Source organism: Salmo salar, chromosome 05 (assembly GCF_965601325.2).
Source record: "Salmo salar chromosome 05, fSalSal1, whole genome shotgun sequence".
Classification (NCBI taxonomy): Eukaryota; Metazoa; Chordata; class Actinopteri; order Salmoniformes; family Salmonidae; genus Salmo; species Salmo salar.
In genome coordinates this window covers 80,933,286-80,959,468 of record NC_138295.1, presented here as the reverse complement: position 1 = coordinate 80,959,468, position 26,183 = coordinate 80,933,286, and the positions used below count along the sequence as shown (strand labels likewise).

The 26,183-nt window shown below is 42.1% G+C and overlaps 1 protein-coding gene across 4 annotated transcripts in view; it reads right to left on the bottom strand.

Annotated features, from left to right (window-relative positions):
* Nucleotides 1–25,248, bottom strand: part of LOC106585541 (collagen alpha-6(VI) chain) — a 44,330-nt gene extending 19,082 nt beyond the window's left edge. For 2 of the 4 annotated variants that reach the window (XR_006764364.2, XM_045712854.2), the window contains exons 1-19: nucleotides 25,009–25,201; nucleotides 9,943–10,071; nucleotides 9,025–9,633; nucleotides 8,354–8,941; nucleotides 7,545–8,108; nucleotides 6,806–7,423; nucleotides 6,126–6,686; nucleotides 5,415–5,972; nucleotides 4,732–5,307; nucleotides 4,032–4,616; nucleotides 3,470–3,819; nucleotides 3,268–3,346; nucleotides 3,001–3,152; nucleotides 2,263–2,355; nucleotides 2,037–2,090; nucleotides 1,791–1,862; nucleotides 1,548–1,574; nucleotides 1,243–1,341; nucleotides 89–151 (exon numbers count right to left, since the gene is read on the bottom strand). Coding sequence is in view for 3 of the 4 variants with exons in the window: in XM_045712854.2 (XP_045568810.2) it covers nucleotides 89–151; nucleotides 1,243–1,341; nucleotides 1,548–1,574; nucleotides 1,791–1,862; nucleotides 2,037–2,090; nucleotides 2,263–2,355; nucleotides 3,001–3,152; nucleotides 3,268–3,346; nucleotides 3,470–3,819; nucleotides 4,032–4,616; nucleotides 4,732–5,307; nucleotides 5,415–5,972; nucleotides 6,126–6,686; nucleotides 6,806–7,423; nucleotides 7,545–8,108; nucleotides 8,354–8,941; nucleotides 9,025–9,633; nucleotides 9,943–10,060 (5,766 nt within the window). In the remaining variant the exon portion in view is untranslated. Of the gene's footprint in view, nucleotides 1–88; nucleotides 152–1,242; nucleotides 1,342–1,547; nucleotides 1,575–1,790; nucleotides 1,863–2,036; nucleotides 2,091–2,262; nucleotides 2,356–3,000; nucleotides 3,153–3,267; nucleotides 3,347–3,469; nucleotides 3,820–4,031; nucleotides 4,617–4,731; nucleotides 5,308–5,414; nucleotides 5,973–6,125; nucleotides 6,687–6,805; nucleotides 7,424–7,544; nucleotides 8,109–8,353; nucleotides 8,942–9,024; nucleotides 9,634–9,942; nucleotides 10,072–25,008 lie in introns of all 4 variants that reach the window. The other 2 variants (XM_045712855.2, XM_045712856.2) reach the window with 2 other exon arrangements.
* Between the last annotated feature and the right edge of the window lie 935 nt (nucleotides 25,249–26,183).

The following is a 26,183-nucleotide window of genomic DNA, read 5'->3' as shown; positions in this document are numbered from 1 at the left end:
AAGGAAAACCTAAAACCAGCAGATACTGGTCCCTGAACCATCGTAAATCATTTGCACTGTTAAATGACGTCCATAGTTTGTGACTTACAGGGTCACCTCTAAGTCCACGCTGCCCCTTCACTCCTGGCTCTCCTATGAGGCCGCTGTTGCCCTGCAAGAAAACCCACCATCAAAAGATTAGACATTAGAGAAGAGAATCGAGTAAGAGTAGGATATTGGGGACATAGGAGAATGATATTAGTGACATATGAGTAGTATATTGGTGATATAGGAGTAGTATATTGATGACATAGGAGTAGTATATTGGTGATGTAGGAGTAGTGTATTGGTGACATATGAGAACGATATTAGTGATAAAGGAGAAGTATACTGGTGACGCAGGAGTAGTATATTGGTGATGTAGGAGTAGTGTATTGGTGACATATGAGAACGATATTAGTGATAAAGGAGAAGTATACTGGTGACGCAGGAGTAGTATATTGGTGATTTAGGAGTAGTATATTGGTGACATAGGAGTAGTATATTGGTGACATAGGAGTAGTGTATTGATGACATAGGAGTAGTGTATTGGTGACATAGGAGAACGATATCAATGACAGGAGAACGATATTAGTGACCGAGGAGTAGTATACTGGTGACATAGGAGTAATAAATTGGTGACATGGGAGTAGTATATTGGTGACATATGAGAAGTATACTGGAGACATAGGAGTAGTATATTGGTGACATAGGAGTAGTATATTGGTGACATAGGAGTAGTATATTGGTGACATAGGAGAACAAAATTAGTGACATAAGAGTAGTATACTGGTGACATAGGAGTAGTAAATTGGTGACATAGGAGTAGTATATTGGTGACATAGGAGTAGTATATTGGTGACATAGGAGTAGTATATTGGTGACATATGAGTAGTATATTAGTGACATAGGAGTAGGATATTGGTGATATAGGAGCAGGATATTGGTGACATAGGAGTAGTATATTGGTGACATATGAGTAGGATATTGGTGACATAGGAGTAGGATATTGGTGACATAGGAGTAGGATATTGGTGACATAGGAGTAGTATATTAGTGACATAGGAGTAGGATATTGGTGACATAGGAGTAGTATATTGGTGGTATAGGAGTAGTATATTGGTGACATAGCAGTAGTATATTAATGACATAGAAGTAGTATATCAGTGACCTAGGAGTAGTATATTGGCGAAATATATGTAGAATATGAGAAAATGTGTTTACTGGTCTTCCTGGGTTTCCTCTCTCTCCTGCAGCTCCAGCTGTTCCAATCAGACCCTGTTCACCGTCAACCCCATCAAGGCCATGGTCTCCATCATCACCCTGCCATGGTAATGTGCACACTGATTCACAACACACTCAACAACAGCATACGTTTACATCCACACAATGAAAAAAAGAACGCACCATGGTGAACCTGGTTTTCCATTGGTTAAGACATAATACCTAGTATACTGCACATAGAAATGTTTCTACTGTACACTACATTTAGCTGTGTGTATGTGGTATCCATATCTTCATACACTTACCCTGTCCCCTCTGTAGCCTCTTGAGCCCTGTAAAAAAACAGTCAGAGATCAGATGGGATTATTTTAGACAGGTAACTGCTCTGTGTCATGGTTCAGAGGTCAGATTAGATGGGATTATTTTGGACAGGTAAATGCCCCCAGGTCATGGTAACCTCTGATCTAAAAGCAGATGTCGGGAAGACATTCCAGACCAGATGGTCTATAAACATAGATTTCTGGTTGGTCAGTAGTCCATCTGCTTACCTTGAGGCCTCTCCTCCCAGGACAGCCCTGTAGTCCCTGTGGGCCAGTGGGACCTGGTGAACCTCTCTCGCCCTGTGGGAAATCAGAGAGAGAGGACAAGGTCATTGGTTTTAAGGTCAAAGGTCACAGGTTATTAAACTGACTTGTAGACCTTGCCCACCATCCACGATTAATACGTTTTGATTTGTCTGATGTCTGAATACCACACTGAGAATTATTCTTCCTTCCCTGAAAACACACACTTACAATTCCCCCCTCCTCGCCAGGGAAGCCAGGGTGTCCTTTCAGTCCTGGCTGACTCTGTAAGAAGAGAAACAAAGAGCAAATGAGGAAACTGAAACTGGCAAAGGGAGGACTGAGGAAGTACATAGACCCACATCTTCTTTACAGTATTTTAACAGTGTTCAATTACTGTGACACGTCACATCTTAAACACTGTATAATTTTATAAAGAAGGCTCAGAGGGCCTCACCTTTGTGCCTGGGCGTCCTCTGTTGCCACGGATACCCTCATGTCCGGTGCACTTACACATCACATTGCAGCACTCCCTCTCAGCCACTGTGTCCTGGAGGGAGAAAGGGAGAGGGGGAAGAAAGAGGGGGAGAAGAAGAGAATGGGAGAGAAAGAGAGAGAATGTGACAATGTGTTATGAAATCCAATATGTCATTTGTTGACATACCCTCATAATTGGAGACACCTTTGGAGGTACTCATCTCAAAATCCAATCTAAAAACAACCAATAATGTCACTGCTCTGTTTTTCTTGTCTCCAGTGGCTCCTGCTGCTAAGTACATTTCTAGCAAGTGACGACTCTATTTCATGGTGTACTATATCCTATTTCCCATGACCCCAGAGTTCTAGTTTTGATACTTCCAACCTGAAATGCTGAAACAGGAACACAATTCCTTTCTGTAATTTCTGACATCCTGACATTCTTCAACAACGTCACGTAATCCCCTTTTCTAAACAAAACATTTGTCATTGTACAGTATGACCCAAAATACTCAGACATATCAGAAATACTTCTCTATCCTTACAGCTGGGAATATGACTGGAAATGGAATTACTGTAGATAGAGACATAAAGGACTTACATGTCAGCCCAAAGAGTCTTAGCCAGTCTAAGTGACATACAGTATTACTACAACACAGGGAGACACAACTAAAAGGGTTGTTCTGATTCTGTTGTCACAAAATGATGAACCACTTACTATTTGTGTCAACAGGGTGTTTCCTAAATTGTGCATGCCAATGTTGAGCGGCTGCTTGTAGCCGAATCCTCGCCCAAACTCCACCATCTGAAGAAGGTTGGCATTTTGGACCCCTTCTAAGGCGACTGTAAGCAGGGCGTTGATACCTTTTCCTGAAATGTGACATGGAAGATAAAGATAAAAGTACAACCGATTTTAATGTTCATTTTTGTCTCATGAATGTTCTTAAATGTGTCCGTTTCTGTGGGTTGCCCCTGGTTCTTTAACCTTTAGTGCGGAGAAGTTCCGACTCTTGCTCCAGTTTCATCACGTCATCATCGAGTCCGTCTGAGAAGATCACCAGCACCTAAAGGACAAAGTAGTTGTGGCATTGTTATTACAATGTGATATAACCAGCAAAATATGTTAAGAAGTGAACATTTTTGGAGTCTGGGATCAACCACACAGGAGACATAATGTTTGGGCCCACCTTCACGCCAGCATTAGATTTCTGGAACTTATCGTGGAAGGAGCGCAGGAGGAAGGAGTTGAAGTATGTTGTCTGGGAGGTCTGCAGGGCCATAACCTTCTCCACAATTTTCTCGTCGTACTTCACGAAGTTGTAGTCGTAGAGAACCTTTCCGTTCTGCTCCACCACGCGGAAGCCAATGTTAGTCTCAATGGAACCATCTCCCGCCACGCAGCACAGGCCCTTCAGGTTGGACACATAGCGGATGATCTGTGGCAGGAAGGCCTGTAGCTGGGCTTGGCCATCGAAGAGCCCCTGGGCGGTGGCCCTGCGTGTAATATCGAACCCGATGGCGATGTCTATGGTGCAGCCTATTGGACACAGACACACTCATTATTACTTATCATCCAAATGAACCCCTTTAACAAGTCCAAAAGCTTTATGTGTTAGGTTTACTCAAGGATAATATGAGAGACAATGTAAAATAGCTTGTTTTTCAAACACTAACAAGCATTCTTTGACGAGGGTTTTACATTGAGTCAGGAGAGACAGAGGAAATAAAACGTGCATACTGTTTACTCACCCGCTTGAGTTTCTGGTACCTTGGAGGAGCATATAGTATCCACCACCTTCTTCTTGATCTTGTCCAGGCTGGCAAAGTCCTGCACAGAGAAGACCCTTTCCGGGTTGAGAGTGATTTGCCCGAGCTCAACAGGTTTGTGGTCTTTCCCTATACCAATGGCAAACACCTCAATGTTCATGGCCTTGAGCTCCTCTGCTGCATGCACAACATCATCATCTGAACGTCCGTCAGTGATCACAACCAGGTTCTGAGAGACCTTGGCATTGATACGGCTCCCTCTAGCTGGTTGGAAGTACTCCATACGGACGTAGTCCAGGGCCTTTCCGATGTTCGTCGTGTACCTAATCTGCATCATATTGTTTATCTGGTTGTTCACCTCTGCTTCTGTGTAATACTCATTCAAGAAGAACTCCTTTTTAGGATCACTGCTAAACTGGGCGACTCCCGCACGGAAGGACTGCTCTGCAATGTTGAAGCTGGAAACAAGGTCTGTGGCAAACTTCTTCATGATAGTGAAGTCGGTGGTGCTGATGCTCCCTGAGCTGTCAATCAACAGGACCAGATCCCCCTGCGTTTTTTCACAGACTAAGAGGAGAAGAGAAGACGTCAGATCATGTTGAACCATTTAATTTCAACATGCTTATGCTACAAGGCTTTGTACTTTCAGATTAGATGTTTTTACAGTTGCATTCTGTCTTACCTGGTTTGCTGGTTTGGCAGAATTCAAAGGAAATATTTTTGTGCAGTGTGTCTAGTTTATGGAAGTCATCCACAAAGAAAACCTTATTCGGGTCCCCTGCCATGAGCTCAAGCTCTTGCTTATTTGCTCCAACCACTCCGATGCTATAGACTATGATCCCATTGTCCCGTAGCTCCTTGGCTGGCCCAGCTAGGTTATAGGGGTCAGTAGCCTCACCATCTGTGATCACCATCAACCACTGGGGGACATTTAGGGCCTTTCGCCCGCCGTACTGTGCACCAAAATAACCCAAGGAATACTTGAGTGCCTTGCCAGTGTAGGTGTCTCCACTGGGCTCTCTAAGCTTTGTGATGGCACTATTGACATCTCTCTTAGATTTGTATTCGTTGAGTGTGAATTTAGACTCGGGGTCGTCTGAAAAGACAATCAGACCATAGCGTGTCTGCTTCTCCCCAACAGAGGTTTCATTGACCACGGACATCATGAAGTTTTTCATTATGTCAAAATTATCTGAGCTGATGCTGGTGGAGCCGTCCACCAAGAAAATAATGTCTGCGATCTCCGTCCTCACACACTCTGGTGGAAGAGAAGAAGAGATAGAGGAAAATATCAATGTCAAAATCTAAGAAATGTGAACTCATTGTTGCTTTTAAGTAATGTTTCTTGAACCAAGTGGCACTCACCTCTCTCCGGATCACAGATTGCCAATGCCAGTTGGCTATCCAAAGCCTTGAGTGCATCAAAGTCCCTCTCGGAGTAGACCCTCTCCTGTGCGCCACTGATCTCCAGCAACTGTGTATTGTTGGCATTGACCACCCCAATAGCGTAGATGATCACACCCTTGTCTTGAAGTTTCTTGGCAGGAGACTTTACCTCATCCTGCGCCTCACCATCGGTTACAACAATCAGGAACTGCTTCACGTTAGTGCGCCCTCCTTTCAGTGGGTCAAAGAACTGCGAGGTGTAGGACAGGGCTTCTCCGGTGTGTGTGCCCCCGCCTATCTGTTGCATAGTTTGTAAATCCTGCAACATGCCTTCCTTATCGTTATGCTTGTTGAGAGGGAAGATCACCTGTTGGCTGGTGCTGAACTGTATGATGCCCACGTGCACTTTATCCAGGCCTATGTCAGATTTGTTGATGATGGATTGCAAGAAGACCTTCATCTTCTGGAAGTCTGGGTTGTTGATGCTACCTGAGCTGTCGATCAAGAAGAGGACGTCCCCCTTCATGTCCTTGCAAACTGTGAAAAGAGAACAAATATTAATTTAGCTGTTGTTATAACTCAGTGTGTGCTCATAATCAATCCCTGGCAAGAGACAAGGTGTTTCATATTTTTACTGAAATCAGAAAATAAATAAGATGTAACACTTAAAAACAATAGAGATTGCCTTACTATCAGGGGAGCAGATATCTGTGATGATGTCATTTTTTATTGGTTTCAGAGCGTCAAAGTTGTTGACAAAGAACTTCTTCTCTTGGCTGCCAGCAATCTCCAGCAGCTGTGTATCGTTAGCTTGCTTCACCCCAATGGCATATATGGTGATGCCCTGCGCCCTCAGCTTTGCTGCTTGATCCTTCACGTTGTCTTGAGACTCTCCGTCTGTGATGACAATGAGGTACTCGCGAACCTTGTGACTACGGGTGGCCTTAGCCCGATCAAAGTAGGGACCCATAGAGGTCAGCGCTAATCCGGTCCTTGTCCCGCCTCCAAGTTGGATGATACCATCCACTGCTTTCTCCACTGAAGGGTTGTCAGGGTAGGTTGTCAAATCAAACTCAAGAGCTGGGGTATCAGAGAACTTTACCACACCCACGCGGACATGATGCGGTCCGATGTGGAATGTGTGTATGAATTCGTTAATAAATGTTTTCATGTCAGCAAAGTCTGGATATTCAATACTCCCTGAGTGGTCGATCAGAAAGAACATGTCTGCTTCATCTGTCTGCAAACAGCCTAGAATCAAAAGAGAAAAGAAAGCACTAGTGTCATCTCGGAGACCACATTACATCTATATCAACATTCCTCTACAAATTAAACAACAAGAAGCATTGGTACAGTCATTTTGATCTCACTTTGCTTGGCAGTGTATGTCCTTGCGTTGTCTTTGACTGCTTTTTTAAGGATGTTGTAGCACACGCTTTTCTTCAGGCTCTTCTCCAGGGTCTTGAGCTTGGCAAAGCTGTCCACATGTAATACGTGCTTGTTAGGGGGATCTGAAGCGATCTGTCTCAGCTCGTTCTCATCAGCATCCTTGATCCCCACTGCGTAGACAGTGACACCAGCTCTGCGCAGTGCAGTGGCATGAGAAGTTACGTTGTCCTGGGACTTTCCGGTGATGACTATCGCCACCTGCTGCACCCCCTGTTCTTTCCGGCTGCCCCTCTCCTTGATAAACATCTTCTCCCTGGCATACTCCAAGGCCTCGCCAGTGTATGTGAGACCGCGACGGTAGGGCAGGATCTTGATGAACTGAAGGATATTTGTTTTTTCTTGGAAGGAGTTGAGGTAGACCTGGGCCGAGGCCTTGTTGCTATAGAGGACAATGCCCACCCTCACCCTGTTGAAGTCCATATCTAGGCCGGCCACTATCTTGTGGATGAATCCACGAACCAGCTGGAAGTTTGCAGTTCTATTGCTCGAAGACTCATCAACTATAAACACAATGTCAGCCAGTGAAGCTTCACTGCAATCTGCAATAGAGAGGAAATTGTTAGTCAACAGCAATGTGTTATCCTTTATGTATAATGAGCAATTATTTCACAAGAGATCAGATATCCACTTAATTCAGCAAAAATCCCTAAATGCCCTTACCGTCAGTCACAGGGACCACCTCTTCAGTCTCAAAGACAGTCTTTAGCACAGAGGCGATGTTTGTAGTCTGGTAAAAGAATGGTGAGGTGGCCATTAACTTTAGCTCTGGAAGTGTAGATTCACCCAACCCGATGGACACAATGGTTGTCCCTTCAGATTTGATAGTACGTGCCACCTTCATCACGTTATCCTTCGAATCCCCGCCTGTCACCGTGACTAGAAACTGCCGGTAGCCTTGTTCATTACGGCCACCAGACGCTGTAGTGAAGAAGTGTGCACGGGCGTATTCCAGGGCATCGCCCAGGTGACGAGACCTGTTGGGGCGCAGCGGCAGCCTGAATTTCCTGAGAGCTGCCAAGTACTCTTCCTTAGTGTTGTGGGTGTTCAGAAAGAACTCTACCTTGGTGTCCTGGGCAAACTGGGCCAGACCCAGGCGCATGGTTTTAGTGCTCGGGTTGAGTTGGTTGACCAGTCGCATCAGAAGGGTTCTGACCAGCTGGTAGTCTGCCTGCATCATATTGCTGTCCACCAGGAAGAAGATATCAGAGAACTTTGGGATCAGAGCTGAAAAAATAAAGAATAATTGTTATGACAATTATGCCATATTTTATTTTCATTTTTGGAAATGGTCCTTTTAATGTTGGCACAAGCAGCCGTAAACAATGTCTGCCTCTCAAGGTTGCATAATTTTGCTTAGAATGGTATCCCATGGTACAACTAAGGCAAGTCACTTGGATTAGATACTTTGCAAGTTCAACATTCACACTTTGTTACAACATACAGTATGTTTCCTTATAAAAGTCCCTTACCCATCCTCTGGTTCTCCATGGAGACACAGACAGTCTGCAGCAGACCCTGAGAAAGTGTTTGTAGGGCCTGGAAACTTTCTATGTTGACCAGAAAATGCTTGTGGGGCCTGTTAGCAATATCCTTCAGCTCATTGATGTTGGCTGCCCCAACTCCAATAGCAAACACAATGACCCCTTGCTGCCTTAACGCCTTGGCTGGCAGCTTTACATCGTCCTCAGACTCCCCGTCGGTGAGCACCACAGCAATCTGAGGCACCCTCTGATCAGCGCGACTCCCGTTGGCCTTGGTGAAAAACTCTTCCCGAAGGACAGTAATGGCTTTGCCGGTGGCTGTGCCTCCACCGAGCTGTGGAAGCCTGTCCACTTGCTCCAGTAGGGCCCTTTGGTCCATATGTTCCCCCAAATGGAATTGCTTCTGGATCTCATTACTAAACTGGGCCAGTCCTACGCGAACCTTGTCCGCTCCAATATCCAGCCCCTCGATGAAGCTGTGGAGAAACCTCCGAACCTCCTGGAAGTTTGTAGGGATGATGCTGGTGGAGCCATCCACAAGGAACACAATGTCAGCCACTGTGGCGTTGAGGCACTCTGGAGATGAAGGAAAATAATAATGTCATTTATATATAAGGAATATTTTTCAAATGGAAACAATAAATACACTGTTATAGTACCTTGGACCACTTTGGAGATTGGTCTCTTTGCCTCATCTATGGTAGTACACAGCACCTGGATGAGGCTCTGGGAGATCCCCTGCAGCACAGTAAAGTCCGACACGCTGTACACGTGCTGGTTGTGAGGTGTAGTGGCAATCTCCTTCAGCTGATCTTCGTCTGCTTCTTTGATCCCGATGGCGTACAGCGTGATGCCCTGCTTCTTCAGCTTAAGGGCATGCAGCCCCACATTGTCCATTGATTCACCATCAGTGATCACCACGGCAATCTGGGGCACGTTCTCGTTCACCCGGCTCCCTGCACGGTCAACAAAGAGCTCGTTCAGCAGGAAGTCCAGGCCCAGGCCCGTGTTGGTTTCACCGCCCATATAAGGCAGGTTGTTAATGTACTGCAGGATGTCCTGTTTGTCCTGGAAGGTGTTGAGAAGGAACTCGGTGCGCGGCGTGTTGCTGTACTGGACCAGACCGATGCGCACCTGGTCGGGGGCCACGTCAAAGCTGTTGACCAGCGTGTACAAGAACTGGCGGATCTGTTTGAAGTTCTCTGAGCCGATGCTCCATGAACCGTCCACCAGGAAGACGATGTCGGCCACGGCCTCTTCCTTGCAGACTGGGAGGGGAAGAAAACAGTCGTCAGCCAATGGAATTCCGTACAAGTGTTTAAACCACAAGGTTTTTTGTGCATGGGATGAGCAATGAAAGCAATTAATCAATAAATCAATCTATTAATCAAATATAATTTTTATCGTGCTTTTATAAAAACACATTTTTTATAACTGCTCAACAGTCTAAAGCCCCAAAGAGTTGGTCATAATTTTGTATTTGTGTGGTATTTCTTCAATGCTTCTCTGTTTATGCCATTCTGGACTGTGGTCTGCATTCTGGAATGATTCAGATGTCAGGAGACAAACATGCTTACCTGTTTTTTGTGCTCCGTTAACCAGAAAACATGTTGCTATGGTGAAGATGGCCAGGAGGCCGTGTGTCCCCTCCATGTTGGAACGTTTCTCTAGTCTCTCTCCTTGAAACACAAACATGGACAGATCAACTGTTGGAGCACAGAAAGTTACTGTTTATCAGATCAAGTTGTGTTGACACAAGATTCAACTGAAATGTGGTTAGATCTAATTTAAACATAGCATCCTATGACATCCTAGCCTTCATTTATACATTTTTCTTACATGATAACAGATTATTTTGCACTACTCATGCTCATGCCAGGTTTGGGGAGTAACGGATTACATGTACAGATACTTTTGAAAAAACGACATGATTACTTCAAGGATTACTTTTAAATTCAGAAAGGATGTTTTTGCGAAAACAAATCTTTAACACTTCTGTTTTTTCAATGACATTCAAATCAGCATTGTAAAAAGGAGCAAGTTTAAGTTTGTTCCACCTGAGCGAGTCTGACCACAAATCAGAGACCAATATGATGGCACACCAAATGTGTTTGATAGATTGCGAGAAAAGAGCAGGAATGGGTTTCTGTAGTCTAAAGTCAAAGCTATGTCTTCCAATGGTGTGAGTGCTGTCGGCATCCAAAGATTATCCAACTTGAATAAATGCTTGGAGGTAAAGATGACAGCAGTGGTGTAGTCTACGGCGATACAGATATCACTTATTATTGATATCTACATAGCGCATTGATGTGAATTACACTGCTGCTCTCTCATTTAGCTATTTGCGCCTTATGGATTGTGGTTGATGTGGATGGCTGTTCACAAATCTATATGTGAATTTGAACCCAATAATGGTTGAATTCAAGAAGTTTAAGCTGCCTATCAATCATTGTTTTTGAAACCAGTTGACAGCCGGTGAAAAATTGTCTTGCAACAGCTGCATAGTGCGGATCCAAGCCTATGGAATAAAAGTGGGGCTTTTATTGCTCAATCTAATTCATGCTGATCAACAAAAAAAATCCATAGGCCTAATGGACACATCTTCAACCTTGTACACTTTTAATAGACTTAAAAGGGACAATCTGTAGTTGCTACATACATTTTTAGATTTAAAAATTGTATGTATATATATATCCCTTTATTCTTGAAGAGTATAACTTATAAATACCTCATGAGCTTAATTCAACTGTCACACTCCATGAGAACCCAAAATATAAGATTGTTTTACTCCAATGTTTGTAAACATTGTAAATGTAAACAAACACTGTATAGCCTCATAACATGGATATCATGAATGGTCAGTCATTTTGATATCAATCATTTTGATATCATGGATGACCAGTCCTTGTGTCCATAGCTCTGTCGATTAATCTGAGAGTGGTTACATTTCCAAGGCTAGCTTTTTCAAACAGAAATTTGCTTCCTGCAACACAAACTCAAAAAAGTTCTGGGACACTGTAAAGTCCATGGAGAATAAGAGCACCTCCTCCCAGCTGCCCTCTGCACTGAGGATAGGAAACTCTGTCACCACCGATAAATACACTATAATTGAGAATTTCAATAAGCATTTTTCTACGGCTGGCCATGCTTTCCACCTGGCTACCCCTACCCCGGTCAACAGCACTGCACCCCCCACAGCAACTCGCCCAAGCCTTCCACATTTCTCCTTCTCCCAAATCCAGTCAGCTGATGTTCTGAAAGAGCTGCAAAATCTGGACCCCTACAAATCAGACAATCTGGACCCTTTCTTTCTAAAATTATCTGCCGAAATTGTTGCAACCCCTATTACTAGCCTGTTCAATCTCTCTTTCGTGTCGTCTGAGATTCCCAAAGATTGGAAAGCAGCTGCGGTCATCCCCCTCTTCAAAGGGGGGGGGGGACACTCTTGACCCAAACTGCTACAGACCTATATCTATCCTACACTGCCTTTCTAAGGTCTTCGAAAGCCAAGTCAACAAACAGATTACCGACCATTTCAAATCCCACCGCACCTTCTCCGCTATGCAATCTGGCCGGGGTATCCTGGAATGACATTGACCTCATCCCGACAGTAGAGGATGCCTGGTTGTGGTGCCAGAATAACAACCTATCCCTCAATGTAACCAAGACTAAGGAGATGATTGTGGACTACAGGAAAAGGAGCACCGAGCACATCCCCATCGACGGGGCTGTAGTGGAGCAGGTTGAGAGCTTCAAATTCCTTGGTGTCCACATCAACAACAAATTAGAGTGGTCCAAACACACCAAGACAGTTGTGAAGAGGGCACAACAAAGCATATTCCCCCTCAGGAAACTAAAAAGATTTGGCATGGGTCCTGAGATCCTCAAAAGGTTCTACATCTGCAACATCGAGAGCATCCTGACCAGTTGCATCACTGCCTGGCACGGTAATTACCGCAAGGCACTTCAGAGGGTAGTGCGTACGGCCCAGTACATCACTGGGGCAAAGCTGCCTGCCATCCAGGACCTCTACACCAGGCGGTGTCAGAGGAAGGCCCTGAAAATTGTCAAAGACCCCAGCCACCCCAGTCAGTGTCACGGCCATCGTTGAAGAGAGAAGGGGACCAAGGCGCAGCTGGTTGCGTGCTCATCATTATTTTATTTATATTAAAGTGAAAACAAAGAACAACAGACCAACAGTTTCACAGGCTAATATAACAGCAGTGCAAAATACACCTACCCACAAAGAGACAGGTGAAAACAAGCTCCCTAAGTATGACTCCCAATCAGGAACAACGATGTACAGCTGTTCCTGATTGAAAGCCACACCAGGCCAACAAAGAAATACAAAACCTAGAAACCCAAAACAAGAACATACACCAAAAACCCCGGAACACATAAATACAATACCCCTCTACATACACCTAACCCCGAACCATATAAAACAAATACCCTCTGCCACGTCCTGACCAAACTACCATAACCAATAACCCCTATACTGGTCAGGATGTGACACATACACTGTTCTCTCTACTACCGCATGGCAAGCGGTACAGGAGTGCCAAGTCTAGGACAAAAAGGCTTCTCAACAGTTTTTACCACCAAGCCATAAGACTCCTGAACAGGTAACCAATGGTTACCCGGACTATTTGCATTGTGTGCCCTCCCCTGCCCCCCCTGCATAGTCACTTTAACCATACCTACATGTACATACTACCTCAATAAGCCTGACTAACCGGTGTCTGTATATAGCCTTGCTACTCTTATTTTCAAATGTCTTTTTACTGTTGTTTTATTTCTTTACTTACCTACACACACACACACACATACCTTTTTTTCAGACTATTGGTTAGAGCCTGTAAGTAAGCATTTCACTGTTGTATTCGGCACACATGACAAATAAACTATGATTTGATTTGATTTGATTACTGCACCTGTACATAGCCCATCTATAATTTAGCACAAACAACTACCTCTTCCCCTACTGTATTTATTTATTTATTTTGCTCCTTTGCACCCCATTATTTCTATTTCTACTTGCACTTTCTTCCACTGCAAATCTACCATTCCAGTGTTTTACTTGCTATATTGTATTTACTTTGCCACCATGGCCTTTTTTGACTTTACCTCCCTTATCTCACCTCATTTGCTCACATTGTATATAGACTTATTTTTCTACTGTATTATTGACTGTATGTTTGTTTTACTCCATGTGTAACTCTGTGTTGTTGTATGTGTCAAACTGCTTTGCTATATCTTGGCCAGGTCGCAATTGTAAATTAGAACTTGTTCTCAACTTGCCTACCTGGTTAAATAAAGGTTAAATAAAAAATAAAAATAAATAATAACACATTAACCAGACAATAAAACCACATTTTACCTTTAATAACACTTTGACACAGGCCTGGATGAAGCTGCTGTCATCGCACACCACAGGGGATCAACATACGTAAATCAACCTGGTGGCAGCCAGCCTTCCTTTCTTGACATTAAAGTTGACTGTTAATGTTAAATACCCTGACTGCCCCACAGGGACATCATGTCTGGAGGAGAGAGGCCAGGTCTGTGCTGTAGTCAGATTATGAGCCCCGAGGGGGAGAACTACCGCACAGATACTGGGGTTGGTAACGGTTAGAGAGGCGAGCCAGCAACCGCAGCGTTTGCTGTGAACACCGAGGCTGTACCAGCTTTATTTGACTGTTTTACTGTGAACCCTGAGGCTGTACCAGCTTTATTTGGCTGTTTTACTGTGAACGCTGAGGCTGTACCAGCTTTATTTGACTGTTTTACTGTGAACACTGAGGCTGTACCAGCTTTATTTGGCTGTTTTACTGTGAACGCTGAGGCTGTACCAGCTTTATTTGACTGTTTTACTGTGAACCCTGAGGCTGTACCAGCTTTATTTGACTGTTTTACTGTGAACCCTGAGGCTGTACCAGATTTATTTGACTGTTTTACTGTGAACGCTGAGGCTGTACCAGCTTTATTTGACTGTTTTACTGTGAACCCTGAGGCTGTACCAGCTTTATTTGACTGTTTTACTGTGAACCCTGAGGCTGTACCAGCTTTATTTGACTGTTTTACTGTGAACGCTGAGGTTGTACCAGCTTTATTTGACTGTTTTACTGTGAACGCTGAGGCTGTACCAGCTTTATTTGACTGTTTTACTGTGAACGCTGAGGCTGTACCAGCTTTATTTTACTGTTTTACGGTGAACACTGAGGCTGTACCAGCTTTATTTGACTGTTTTACTGTGAACGCTGAGGCTGTACCAGTGTTGTTGTATGTGTCGAACTGCTTTGCTTTATCTTGGCCAGGTCGCAATTGTAAATGAGAACTTGTTCTCAACTTGCCTACCTGGTTAAATAAAGGTGAAATACATTTTTATTTATTTTTTATTTAAAATATTCTCCAGGACCATCCCTTAGCTTTTTACCAATACAGAGGCGGGGCAACCGTTTTATTATTGTTTCATCTGTGGATTTGCCATTTAAACATCTGCATATTATCAAGATATCCAAGTGTCACCAACAAAAAGGTAAACAATAGGCCTATAGCAAATGCAGCATATGGCATTCATTTTTCCCATGTAAATTGCACTTTTCAGTAGTGCTCAAAGCATGCAATTCCATGAGCGAAGAATTTATCTTTCAACTCAAATCAATGAGCCCAATCAGTCCTCCATGACAACAAAATAATAAACAACAGAGTAGGGCTGTCTAATAAGTCCTTCATTTTGGGGTCATGCTCAGATAAAACAATTTGGCTAATCTATACTTCCATATTTCCAAGTCCTATTCTTGAAGATCAAGGGGCATAACATTTATTGGAATGACTGGAATTCTGATAGACTTTTAATGTAAAAATATAATTGAATCGTATTATTATATGTAGTAGAAAGAGATGGGTTAGAAGAAGCCTACATAACCAACCCATAAAGTAAAATTTAACATCCATATACAGTGGGGGAAAAAAGTATTTAGTCAGCCACCAATTGTGCAAGTTCTCCCACTTAAAAAGATGAGAGAGGCCTGTAATTTTCATCATAGGTACACGTCAGCTATGACAGACAAAATGAGAAAAAAAATCCAGAAAATCACATTGTAGGATTTTTAATGAATTTATTTGCAAATTATGGTGGAAAATAAGTATTTGGTCACCTACAAACAAGCAAGATTTCTGGGTCTCACAGACCTGTAACTTCTTCTTTAAGAGGCTCCTCTGTCCTCCACTCGTTACCTGTATTAATGGCACCTGTTTGAACTTGTTATCAGTATAAAAGACACCTGTCCACAACCTCAAACAGTCACACTCCAAACTCCACTATGGCCAAGACCAAAGAGCTGTCAAAGGACACCAGAAACAAAATTGTAGACCTGCACCAGGCTGGGAAGACTGAATCTGCAATAGGTAAGCAGCTTGGTTTGAAGAAATCAACTGTGGGAGCAATTATTAGGAAATGGAAGACATACAAGACCACTGATAATCTCCCTCGATCTGGGGCTCCACGAAAGATCTCACCCCGAGGGGTCAAAATTATCACAAGAACGGTGAGCAAAAATCCCAGAACCACACGGGGGGACCTAGTGAATGACCTGCAGAGAGCTGGGACCAAAGTAACAAAGCCTACCATCAGTAACACACTACGCCGCCAGGGACTCAAATCCTGCAGTGCCAGACGTGTCCCCCTGCTTAAGCTAGTACATGTCCAGGCCCATCTGAAGTTTGCTAGAGAGCATTTGGATGATCCAGAAGAGGATTGGGAGAATGTCATATGGTCAGATGAAACCAAAATAGAACTTTTTGGTAAAAACTCAACTCGTCGTGTTTGGAGGACAAAGAATGCTGAGTTGCATCCAAAGAACACCATACCTACTGTGAAGCATGGGGGTGGAAACATCATGCTTTGTGGCTGTTTTTCTGCAAAGGGACCAGGACGGCTGAGACTCTTCAGGCACTTATTGACACCTCGGTTTTAAATGTTAAATGGGCCAAAAACCATGGCAATATGTATCGTTCAGTTTTAGTTGTTTGTCTTAAAGTCCATTGTGAGATGCCAGTTTTCAGAAAATCCACCATGTTGTTGTTAAAGATGAGAGGTTACTGTTGGATACTTTTGCCCTACAAACAAGATGTCTTGATGAGCATTTTAATGCATATAGAGTTGGGTGTACAACAGAGGGACCTTATGTAGTGGATGTTAGAGAGCTTTTCTGTCACAAAGCATTTGAAATATAGATGTCATACAGTTGTGATGATTCAAGTTTGTTTATTGTCCTATACTGTTTCCTGTGACTCTAAAAACTGCACAGTAAGCTCTTTAAAACCAAGATATATTGTATTACAATATTGTTTTTTTAATTTACTTTTAAAGGATGCCAAAATATTTTACAGAGGCCCCAATTTTATTTTATCATCAGTGTTTTTGATATGTGAGATGTCAGTTTCACAAAATACTCCATGTCATTGTTAGATGTATTGAATTGCAATATTGAGCTGTATTATGTACATGTATTAAAGTGAACAGAGGCCAACATTTCATTTCAGTACAAAATGTTATTATCATCAGTATTTTGATGTACAGTTGAAGTCGGAAATTTACATACACCTTAGCCAAATACATTTAAACTCAGTTTTTCACAATTTGTGACATTTAATCCTAGTAAAAATTCCCTGTGTTAGGTCAGTTAGGATCACCACTTTATTTAAAAAATGTGAAATGTCAGAATAATAGCAGAGAGAATGATTTATTTCAGCTTTTATTTCTTTCATCACATTCCCAGTGGGTCAGAAGTTTACATACACTCAATTAGTATTTGGTAGCATTGCCTTTAAATTGTTTAACTTGGGTCAAATGTTTCAGATAGCCTTCCACAAGCTTCCCACAATAACTTGGGTGAATTTTGGCCCATTCCTCCTGACAGAGCTGGTATAACTGAGTCAGGTTTGTAGGCCTCCTTGCTCGCACATGCTTTTTCAGTTTTGCCCACAAATGTTCTATAGGATTGAGGTCAGGGCTTTGTGATGGCCACTCCAAGACCTTGACTTTGTTGTCCTTAAGCCATTTTCCACAACTTTGGAAGTATGCTTGGGGTCATTGTCCATTTGGAAGACCCATTTGCGACCAAGCTTTATCTTCCTGACTGATGTCTTGAGATGTTGCTTCAATATATCCACATAGTTTTCCATCTTCATGATGCCATATATTTTGTGAAGTGCACCAGTCCCTCCTGCAGCAAAGCACCCCCACAACATGATGCTGCCACCCCTGTGCCTCACAGTTGGGATGTTGTTCTTCGGCTCCAAGCCTCCCCCTTTTTCCTCCAAACATAACAATGGTCATTATGGCCAAACAGTTCTATTTTTATTTCATCAGATCAGAGGGCATTTCTCCAAAAAAGTACGATCTTTGTCCCCATGTGCAGATGCAAACCGTAGTCCGGCTTTTTTATTGCGGTTTTTGAGCAGTGGCTTCTTCCTTGCTGAGCAGTCTTTCAGGTTATGTCGATATAGGACTCGTTTTATTGTGGATATAAATACCTTTGTACCTTTTTCCTCCAGAATCTTCACAACGTCCTTTGCTGTTGTTCTGGGATTGATTTGCACTTTTCGCACCAAAGTACGTTCATCTCTAGGAGACAGAACGCGTCTCCTTCCTAAGCGGTATGACGGCTGCATGGTCCCATGATGTTCATACTTGCGTACTATTGTTTGTACAGATGAACGTGGTACCTTCAGTTATTAGGAAATTGCTTCCAAGGATGATCCAGACTTGTGGAGGTCTACACATTTTTTTCTGAGGTCTTGGCTGATTTCTTTTGATTTTCCCATGATGTCAAGCAAAGACGCACTGAGTTTGAAGGTAGGCCTTGAAATACATCCACAGGTACACCTCCAATTGACTCAAATTATGTAAATTAGCCTATCCGAAGCTTCTAAAGCCATGACATAATTTTCTGGAATTTTTCCAAGCTGTTTAAAGGCACAGTCAACTTAGTGTATGTAAACTTCTGGCCCACTGGAATTGTGATACAGTGAATTATAAGTGAAATAATCTGTCTGTAAACAATTGTTGGAAAAATGACTTGCACAAGGTAGATGTCCTAACCGACTTGCCAAAACTATAGTTTGTTAACAAGAAATTTGTGGAGTGGTTGAAAAACTAGTTTTAATGACTCCAACCTAAGTGTATGTAAACTTCCGACATCAACTGTACGTATTGCAAATGTCTTACATTTAAGAATAAAGTGCTTTGTTAAATACTGACTTCTGATTTATTGACGTTAAGTTTAGTTGTACAAATGCTACTCTTGACTGATAATATTTAATGCTATATTGAGTGAATTGGCAGTTGAGTTGTTTCCACGTAACTCTAAATAGAGAACATTACAGTTTGTGGAGTTAAATATAAACACTGAATAGAGTAGAAATAACTCTGCAACAAGAGTAATTTTTACTTTATTTAGACTGGGACCAAATTATATCTTTTGTAGAGTATAATTGTTTTCAATTTGAGTGATATTTACTCAGATAAATGTACTGTGTAGGAGAACTCTTTAAAGAACCCTTTTTGGTTCCAGGTAGAAACCTTTTGGGTTCCATGAAGAATCCTTTCCACAGAGGGTGCTACATGGAAAAAGGGTTCTACCTAAAACCAAAAAGGTTTCTACATAGAACCAAAAAGGGTGGGGACATCCGAAGAACCCTTTTGAAAGCCTTTTTTCTAAGTGCACACACACACACTGGTCCTCTATCACACTTTTAGGACATTTGTGTCCATTTGAGACATTGCCAGTGCCATCTATTTTGATGTTAAGGGAACAGAAGTGTTAACTTCCAGCCTGGCAGTATGGTATGTGTGCACCACATTCTAGACAAAGGGCATGTCGAAGAGGGCTGCTTATCTGAATTCTTCTTCCTCGTTTCTTTCACTCCCGAACAGGATTCACCTAATGCACAACACAGCGTATAAATATGTTTTAGGACAAGATTCAGCTAATGTAAAACAGCCTATAAATGTCTTTAGGACAGGATTCAGCTAATGTAAAACAGCCCATTAATGTGTTTAGGAGAGGATTCAGCTAATGTAAAACAGCCTATAAATGTCTTTAGGACAGGATTCAGCTAATGTAAAACAGCCCATTAATGTGTTTAGGAGAGGATTCAGCTAATGTAAAACAGCCTATAAATGTCTTTAGGACAGGATTCAGTTAATGTAAAACAGCCTATAAATGTCTTTAGGACAGGATTCAGTTCATGTAAAACAGCCTATAAATGTCTTTAGGACAGGATTCAGCTAATGTAAAACAGCCCATTAATGTGTTTAGGACAGTATTCAGCAACTGTAAAACAGCCTATAAATGTCTCTAGGACAGATTTCAGTTAATGTAAAACATCCTATAAATGTCTTTATGACAGTAATTCAGTTAATGTAAAACAGCCTATAAATGTATTTAGGACAGGATTACGCTAATGTAAAACAGCCAATAAACGTATTTAGGACAAAGGCCCTTTTGAAAATACTTCATCTATGGATTATCTGTAGATTCGACCACCATTCCCAAATGGATTCCAAATATGCCGTCCTATCTTGCAAGCCAGCTAAAATAAAAATACAATTCTGACAGGTTTCCCTTTAAAAAAACAATGCTTGATGTGCCTGGGTCCAGTCAGACTTATTCCAGAGAAAGGGTATGGGAACTGGCTAGAACATACTGTACAGTTTTTCAGTCAGAATGCGCAACAATAATCAACTCAGCGATTAAAACTGACTGTATCAAGAGAGAGTGTGTGTCTGTGTGTGTGTGCCTGGTTAATGTGTACTGTATGTGTCTGGTTGTTTAAGAGTCTTATACCAATGCTTGTTGAGGCACGATCCCAATGAGTTGAGAAATTCAGGAAACGGGGGTCCATTCTAACTGGATGCATCTGGAGGTAATCGTGATTTGCAGACCCCCATTTCAAACAAGAATCGCACTTAAATGACAGTGATTGAAAGGGCAGTCTTGACATCTCATTTGTTCAGGTCAGAGTCCACTGAATATACTTACATCTGGGTCTAACAGATCTCATGCACATTTCCTTCACGCTCTGTTCTCTACCTCGGTTTATTTAGGCAGCGTTCAAAGCAGTTCCTTTCCGCTCAACAGAGTGAGGTCTAAAAGAGTCGGGCCCCATTGTTTTCAATGGCAAATCATCTATTCCACTCAAACTGTAGCCACAGATTGACCGTGAACATTCAGGCACAAGGCATCTGTTAAATTATGGAGTACTTTAAAGCTTTCTACAGGACAATGATTACACCACAAACATTTTGTTTACCTCTTCATGATGAGTCAAGGTCAAGATTGTCTATGGTCAGAACGGTCCAGTACAATTATCCAAGACTGACTCTTTAATGTAACATATAAATCAACAATAGTGTTTTGGTGGCTGGTTTATTTCAAGCTGAATTTATGTTTGTTACCTATCAATCCATGTTGACTGTTGAACTGATGACTGTGGGGTTCTGGTAGGCATCAGTTATTAACTGCTTTAGCTGCATGACTGTTCCATTAAACATACACATCATCATCATCATAAAGCCCAAAGACGTGAATAGATCCTATTTCAGAGCTCTTCACCACAGCTGTATGCTGTTGTTGGCTCTGCTGACAAGACGTCCTAGACCTATGGGATAACCAATGCAATGGCCTTCTTCCCCTCCTCTTTCTCTCAATAGAGAAGCCTAACATTGACTTCTTTTCACTTTCGATTTACAGCTGGTGCCGGCTGTGTTTTATACACAGACGTTGAGGCTTTAAGAGGTGTAAACAAAGGAACTTGGCTGTTCAATGTACAGAACTACAGGTTATGCTAGTCTGGCTGTGGACCACAGGGGCTGTGTTTACACAGGCAGCCCAATTCAGATCGTTTGCCAATTATTTCCATATCTAATACCTATCTGATCTTGTCCCTAATGTGTAAACAGCAACAACAAAAAACACATGGAATCTGATCTTTTGACTTATGATTTACTGTATACCACCACCATATGTGGATCTCAATCCTGATACAATTCTGATGCTACATATGTGACCTCAGTCTAGATGCTCAAATCATAATTGATTTGCTCTGAAGTGTTCCTTTTTTGCACATGACCTGCCATTACCATGGCAACCACCCCAACATTTTAACCTCTACATGATCGGTGTCCCTATACTGGGACGGTTGAACTAACATGCGCTAATGTGATTAGCATGACAGTTGTAAGTAACAGCAAACTTTCCAGGACATAGACATGTCTTACATGGGCAGAAAGCTTAAATTCTTGTTAATCTAACTGCACTGTACAATTTACAGTAGCTATTACAGTGAAAAAATACCATGCTATTGTTTGAGGAGAGTGCACAACAACAAAAAACGTACCACGGCAACTGGTTTGATACATTCACCTCTGAATGTAAATAATTTACTTACATTCAGTAATCTTGCTCTGATTTGTCATCCTGAGGGTCCCAGAGATAAAATGCAGCATAGTTGTGTTTGATAAAATCAATTTTTATATTCAAATGTAGGAACTGGGTTCTACACTTTGAACCCCTGTTTTCTCTGGCTCCACATAAACCCCACCCGGCCATCTACTTCAGAGGCTACATCTGTGCGAACATCTGTGTGAACAAATCTGATATGGGTAAAATGTCTGGACACTGAGTCTGGACACTCAGAAAAAAAAGATTGGATATGAAAAAAATTCTGAATTGTGTTCTTCGGGTAGCTGTGTAAACACAGTCAGTTTGTTTACACAGCCAGAGTGTTTCTCAAAAGGCTTTTTACAGGGAGAGTGGCAGCAGCTTTTCCAGAAAACCACTATCACAGCTAATTTCAATCATGTTGAAAATTCAGAAGCCTGTGGAACTGTTGCTGTTTAAAAAAAAACGTTCTTATAGATTCCTATTTGTCATGTAGCTGAGTTAGATCACCTTGGCAGCAGTGGTTGCTGCAGTCTTACTGTTATTCAGAATGTTGGTGAGTGAGTTTGAATTTTTGATGCAGTTGACATCTATCAGTGGCTGAGGTTTCAGCAAACCAATGTTGCAGATTTAAGTAATGTAGTGTTGGCTACAATAGTGTTGCCATGCAGTACAGTAATTAATTACACAGTATTAATAACATTGTACTGTGTGACCTTGATCATCAATAGAACAGAACACTACACTGAATTCGTATTGTAATGATCACATTGTACCAGATTGCTTAACTATAACAATATTTAAGGCTACTTGAACCAGAAGCAGTTGGAGTAGCACTGATTAGATGTTATTGCTTGGCTGTTATTGGCTGCAAACTTCTCTGATTTGGCTGTGATATGATCCAGTACACTTATTGATGTGGCTGTCGTGGTTTGCATGTCATTGAAGACTAAAAACTGTATTGTTTTTGTTGCAAATTTTTGACAGACGTATATGAAAATATGTGGCTTTGCCAAGATCAAGTCTGAGCCTGGGAGTGAAACAATTAGACATTGCCCTAAATGGTCTGAAAGGCCACTTTCCCGTTAATTGGCTCTGTCTTGTGTATTAGGCGGAAATTCCCCGTTATGAAATTCCGCAACAAATGAAGGGTGCACATCCATGGGCGTTGTGATGCAGACTGACACAACAAGAAGAGAACACTGTGTTTATCCTGAAAGGAAATAGAGCAACACTGAACGATATAGTGAGAAAGTATCCAAACTTTGGTCTTAATAAAATCCATCTAAATGAAAAGGTTATTTGGAAAGAGAAGTGGAGGGCAGGACAGAATAATGGTTACAGATGCAGGATCTTCATTTGACCAGTTTCTCACAACAGGAAAGAATCCTACAGCAAAAGGAAATGTGAATTATTGTGTGGGTTATAATTAATGGATTTGATAAGGAGGCCTTCATGTGGTGTCGAAGAGAGGCGTGACAAAACCTGTAAACACACCTGGAGCAATTTCCTGAACATGAAAAAACAATTTCCCCATACAGCGATATAAACAGGAAACTATAAACAGTCACTAGATGATCTGGTCTCTGGGTTGGACCTACTGATGGATGTGTTCACTCTGCTGTGTGTGTGTGTGTGTGTGTGTGTGTGTGTGTGTGTGTGTGTGTGTGTGTGTGTGTGTGTGTGTGTGGTGTGTGTGTGTGCGCGTGCACGTTTGTGTGATCTGTGGATAGGGATGTGAAGGACCCATAAACTGTGTTTATCTGGTCAGACGAAGACTCAACATCGCGTCTTGAGTTTACAACCAGCATCACAAACATTGTACCTGCTCAACCTCAACCCTTGATTCATGGTTTCCTGGAAAGTCAAACTAAAAAATAAAAAAATTATGTACCATCTTTGTGAGTGCTGGGGGGGGGGCTCATCTAAAATCCAGAATCAAATGTGTGGACATTCATCTGGGCCAAAGAACAATCACACTGTACCATCTTATAAAAAAGGGGTTCCCAAATTAACCCTATGTCGAAAAGGTTCTACAAGGGAACCCAAAAGTGTTGGGCTGCAATAGTTTTTACCTGGAACCAAAATGGGTTCTTCAAATAGTTATTCTATGGGGACAGCCATGAACACTTAGAGGTTTTAGATATACACTGTTAGAAAACAAGGTGTTAACATCCCAGCAACACAAGGTACTAACACCCCAGCATCATAAGGTGCTAACATCCCAGCAACACAAGGTGCTAACATCCCAGCAACACAAGGTGCTAACATCCCCAGCATCATAAGGTACTAACATCCCAGCATCATACGGCAGCATTCATTGACAAACTTCATTAGTGAACAAAAGTACTTCAACAGGGGAATGGTCTATTATGCAACTGTACAGCATGGTGATTAATGGTGAGTAGTAGGATAAGGATGATCTGGAGTGTCTGTGAAATACTGTTACAGCATGGTGATTAATGGTGGGTAGTAGGATAAGCATGATCTGCAGTAGTCCTGGAGTGTCTGTGAAATACTGTTACAGCATCCAGCTGGCAGGAGGCTCCACTACCAGTCAACACCATTTGTCTTCAACCAACACACCAATTTTGGGAACAAAGACTGTCACAGAATGTTTGAGAAAGTTATCCAAATGTTTCCTGAACATGATTTTGGAAAATGGACAAGAATTTCTTCCAATGAATTTCAAGCACACATGCACGTACGCACACATACCATTCTACTGTTTATTTTGATCCGGTTTATCCACGGCAAAGAGATACAGTTTCCATAATAATTTGAACCTAATTAATTTGTTCAATACACTCTTGAAACATGTTGAGCATGCAAGTTGCGCATGCAGTCTATAGCCTAACTATAATCAACAAGGCAGCTTTATTATCTTTGTAGCCCTACATGTTTAACATTTCAGAGTAGGCTATTCACTTGCTGAACTTAAATGATCGCATACTGCGACGACAGGTAGGCCTATCCAATGGACACCAATAGAGGGATTTGTGATCAATTCACTTCAGCCTATTTCTTTTATTAGCTTACACGATTATTTTACATTACATTTTTTTTTAGGCATATACACTGAGACATTGTGAGCAAATTCGTTAAATCACAACATTTTTGTATTATTTAAATGTAGACTAGGTTTGCATGCACAACAAACAAAAAAAGCGTGCGGAAAATATGTAAACTTACAATGTGGCTGATGCACTATCTGGTGCGCGCAGGCAGGAGTCCCATTCCCTTATAGAACCCAAAGCCCAATCTTGTTCTGCAGAAATTGGTGCGACCGGCCACTCCTCACACCCCGCCCCGAATGGTTAGGCAAAGAGTAGCCTACAGTATTTCATCCAGCTACTATTCGGTATAGTCTACACGACCTGTGCGTCATACACACCCCTACATCCTCCTGAATTAGTTCTACTGGGAGACTTTATGGTCAGAGCCGCGGGAGGGAATTCTAAGGAAATTCTGATGCAGATAGAAATAGGTAAGTGATGTAACAGGAGTGGTTATTTGTACCAGGAGACTAACACCATTAAAATAATATCAGCCTTTACAATATAGGCCTAGTATTGTTGGTCTTTATCGGTTATGCAAGGCTCTCTCAATTTGGATGAATTGGTGCCTCTAGGGAAATTCAAAAGGCTGATTGAGGGACCGTTTGTTTTCTATGATTGTGGTTTGCAAGAGGAGTGGGGAATGTGCCTCCAGTGCTCTATGCTCTTCAACATTTAATGAGATTTACAAACCTCACAACCTTGCCAAACCTCACAACTTTGCCAAATCTCACAACCTTGCCTTGCTTTTCTGTAACTTTCAGTGACAATTACTAACACCTTTGATAATTTTGTTGTTACCTATCCAGACCTAGCAGATCTACAAAACAGGAGTGGTGTCACGTCCTGGACCATAGAGTGCTCTTATTTTCTATGGTAGAGTAGGTCAGGGGCGTGACTGGGGGGTTTTATCTAGTTTATTTTTTCTATGTTGTGTTCTAGTTTCTTTTTTCTATGTTGGGTTTTTTGTATGATTCCCCAATTAGAGGCAGCTGGTCATCGTTGTCTCTAATTGGGGATCATATTTAAGTAGTTTGTTTTTCCCACTTGTGTTTGTGGGAGATTATTTTTGAGTTAGTGCATGTTGCACCGCTGTCGTCGTGGTTTGTTTAAATTTTGTTTTGTCTTGCAAAGTTTCACATTCAAATAAAAGATGTGGAACGATACTCACGCTGCGCCTTGGTCCGTTTCCTACACACAATCGTGACAAGTGGACCAGGGTACAGAACATTTTGCGGTGAAATATAACTGCACTTCTCTGCTCTAGGACACCCCACTCCAAAACACACCTTCAGTGAACTCCATCCCATT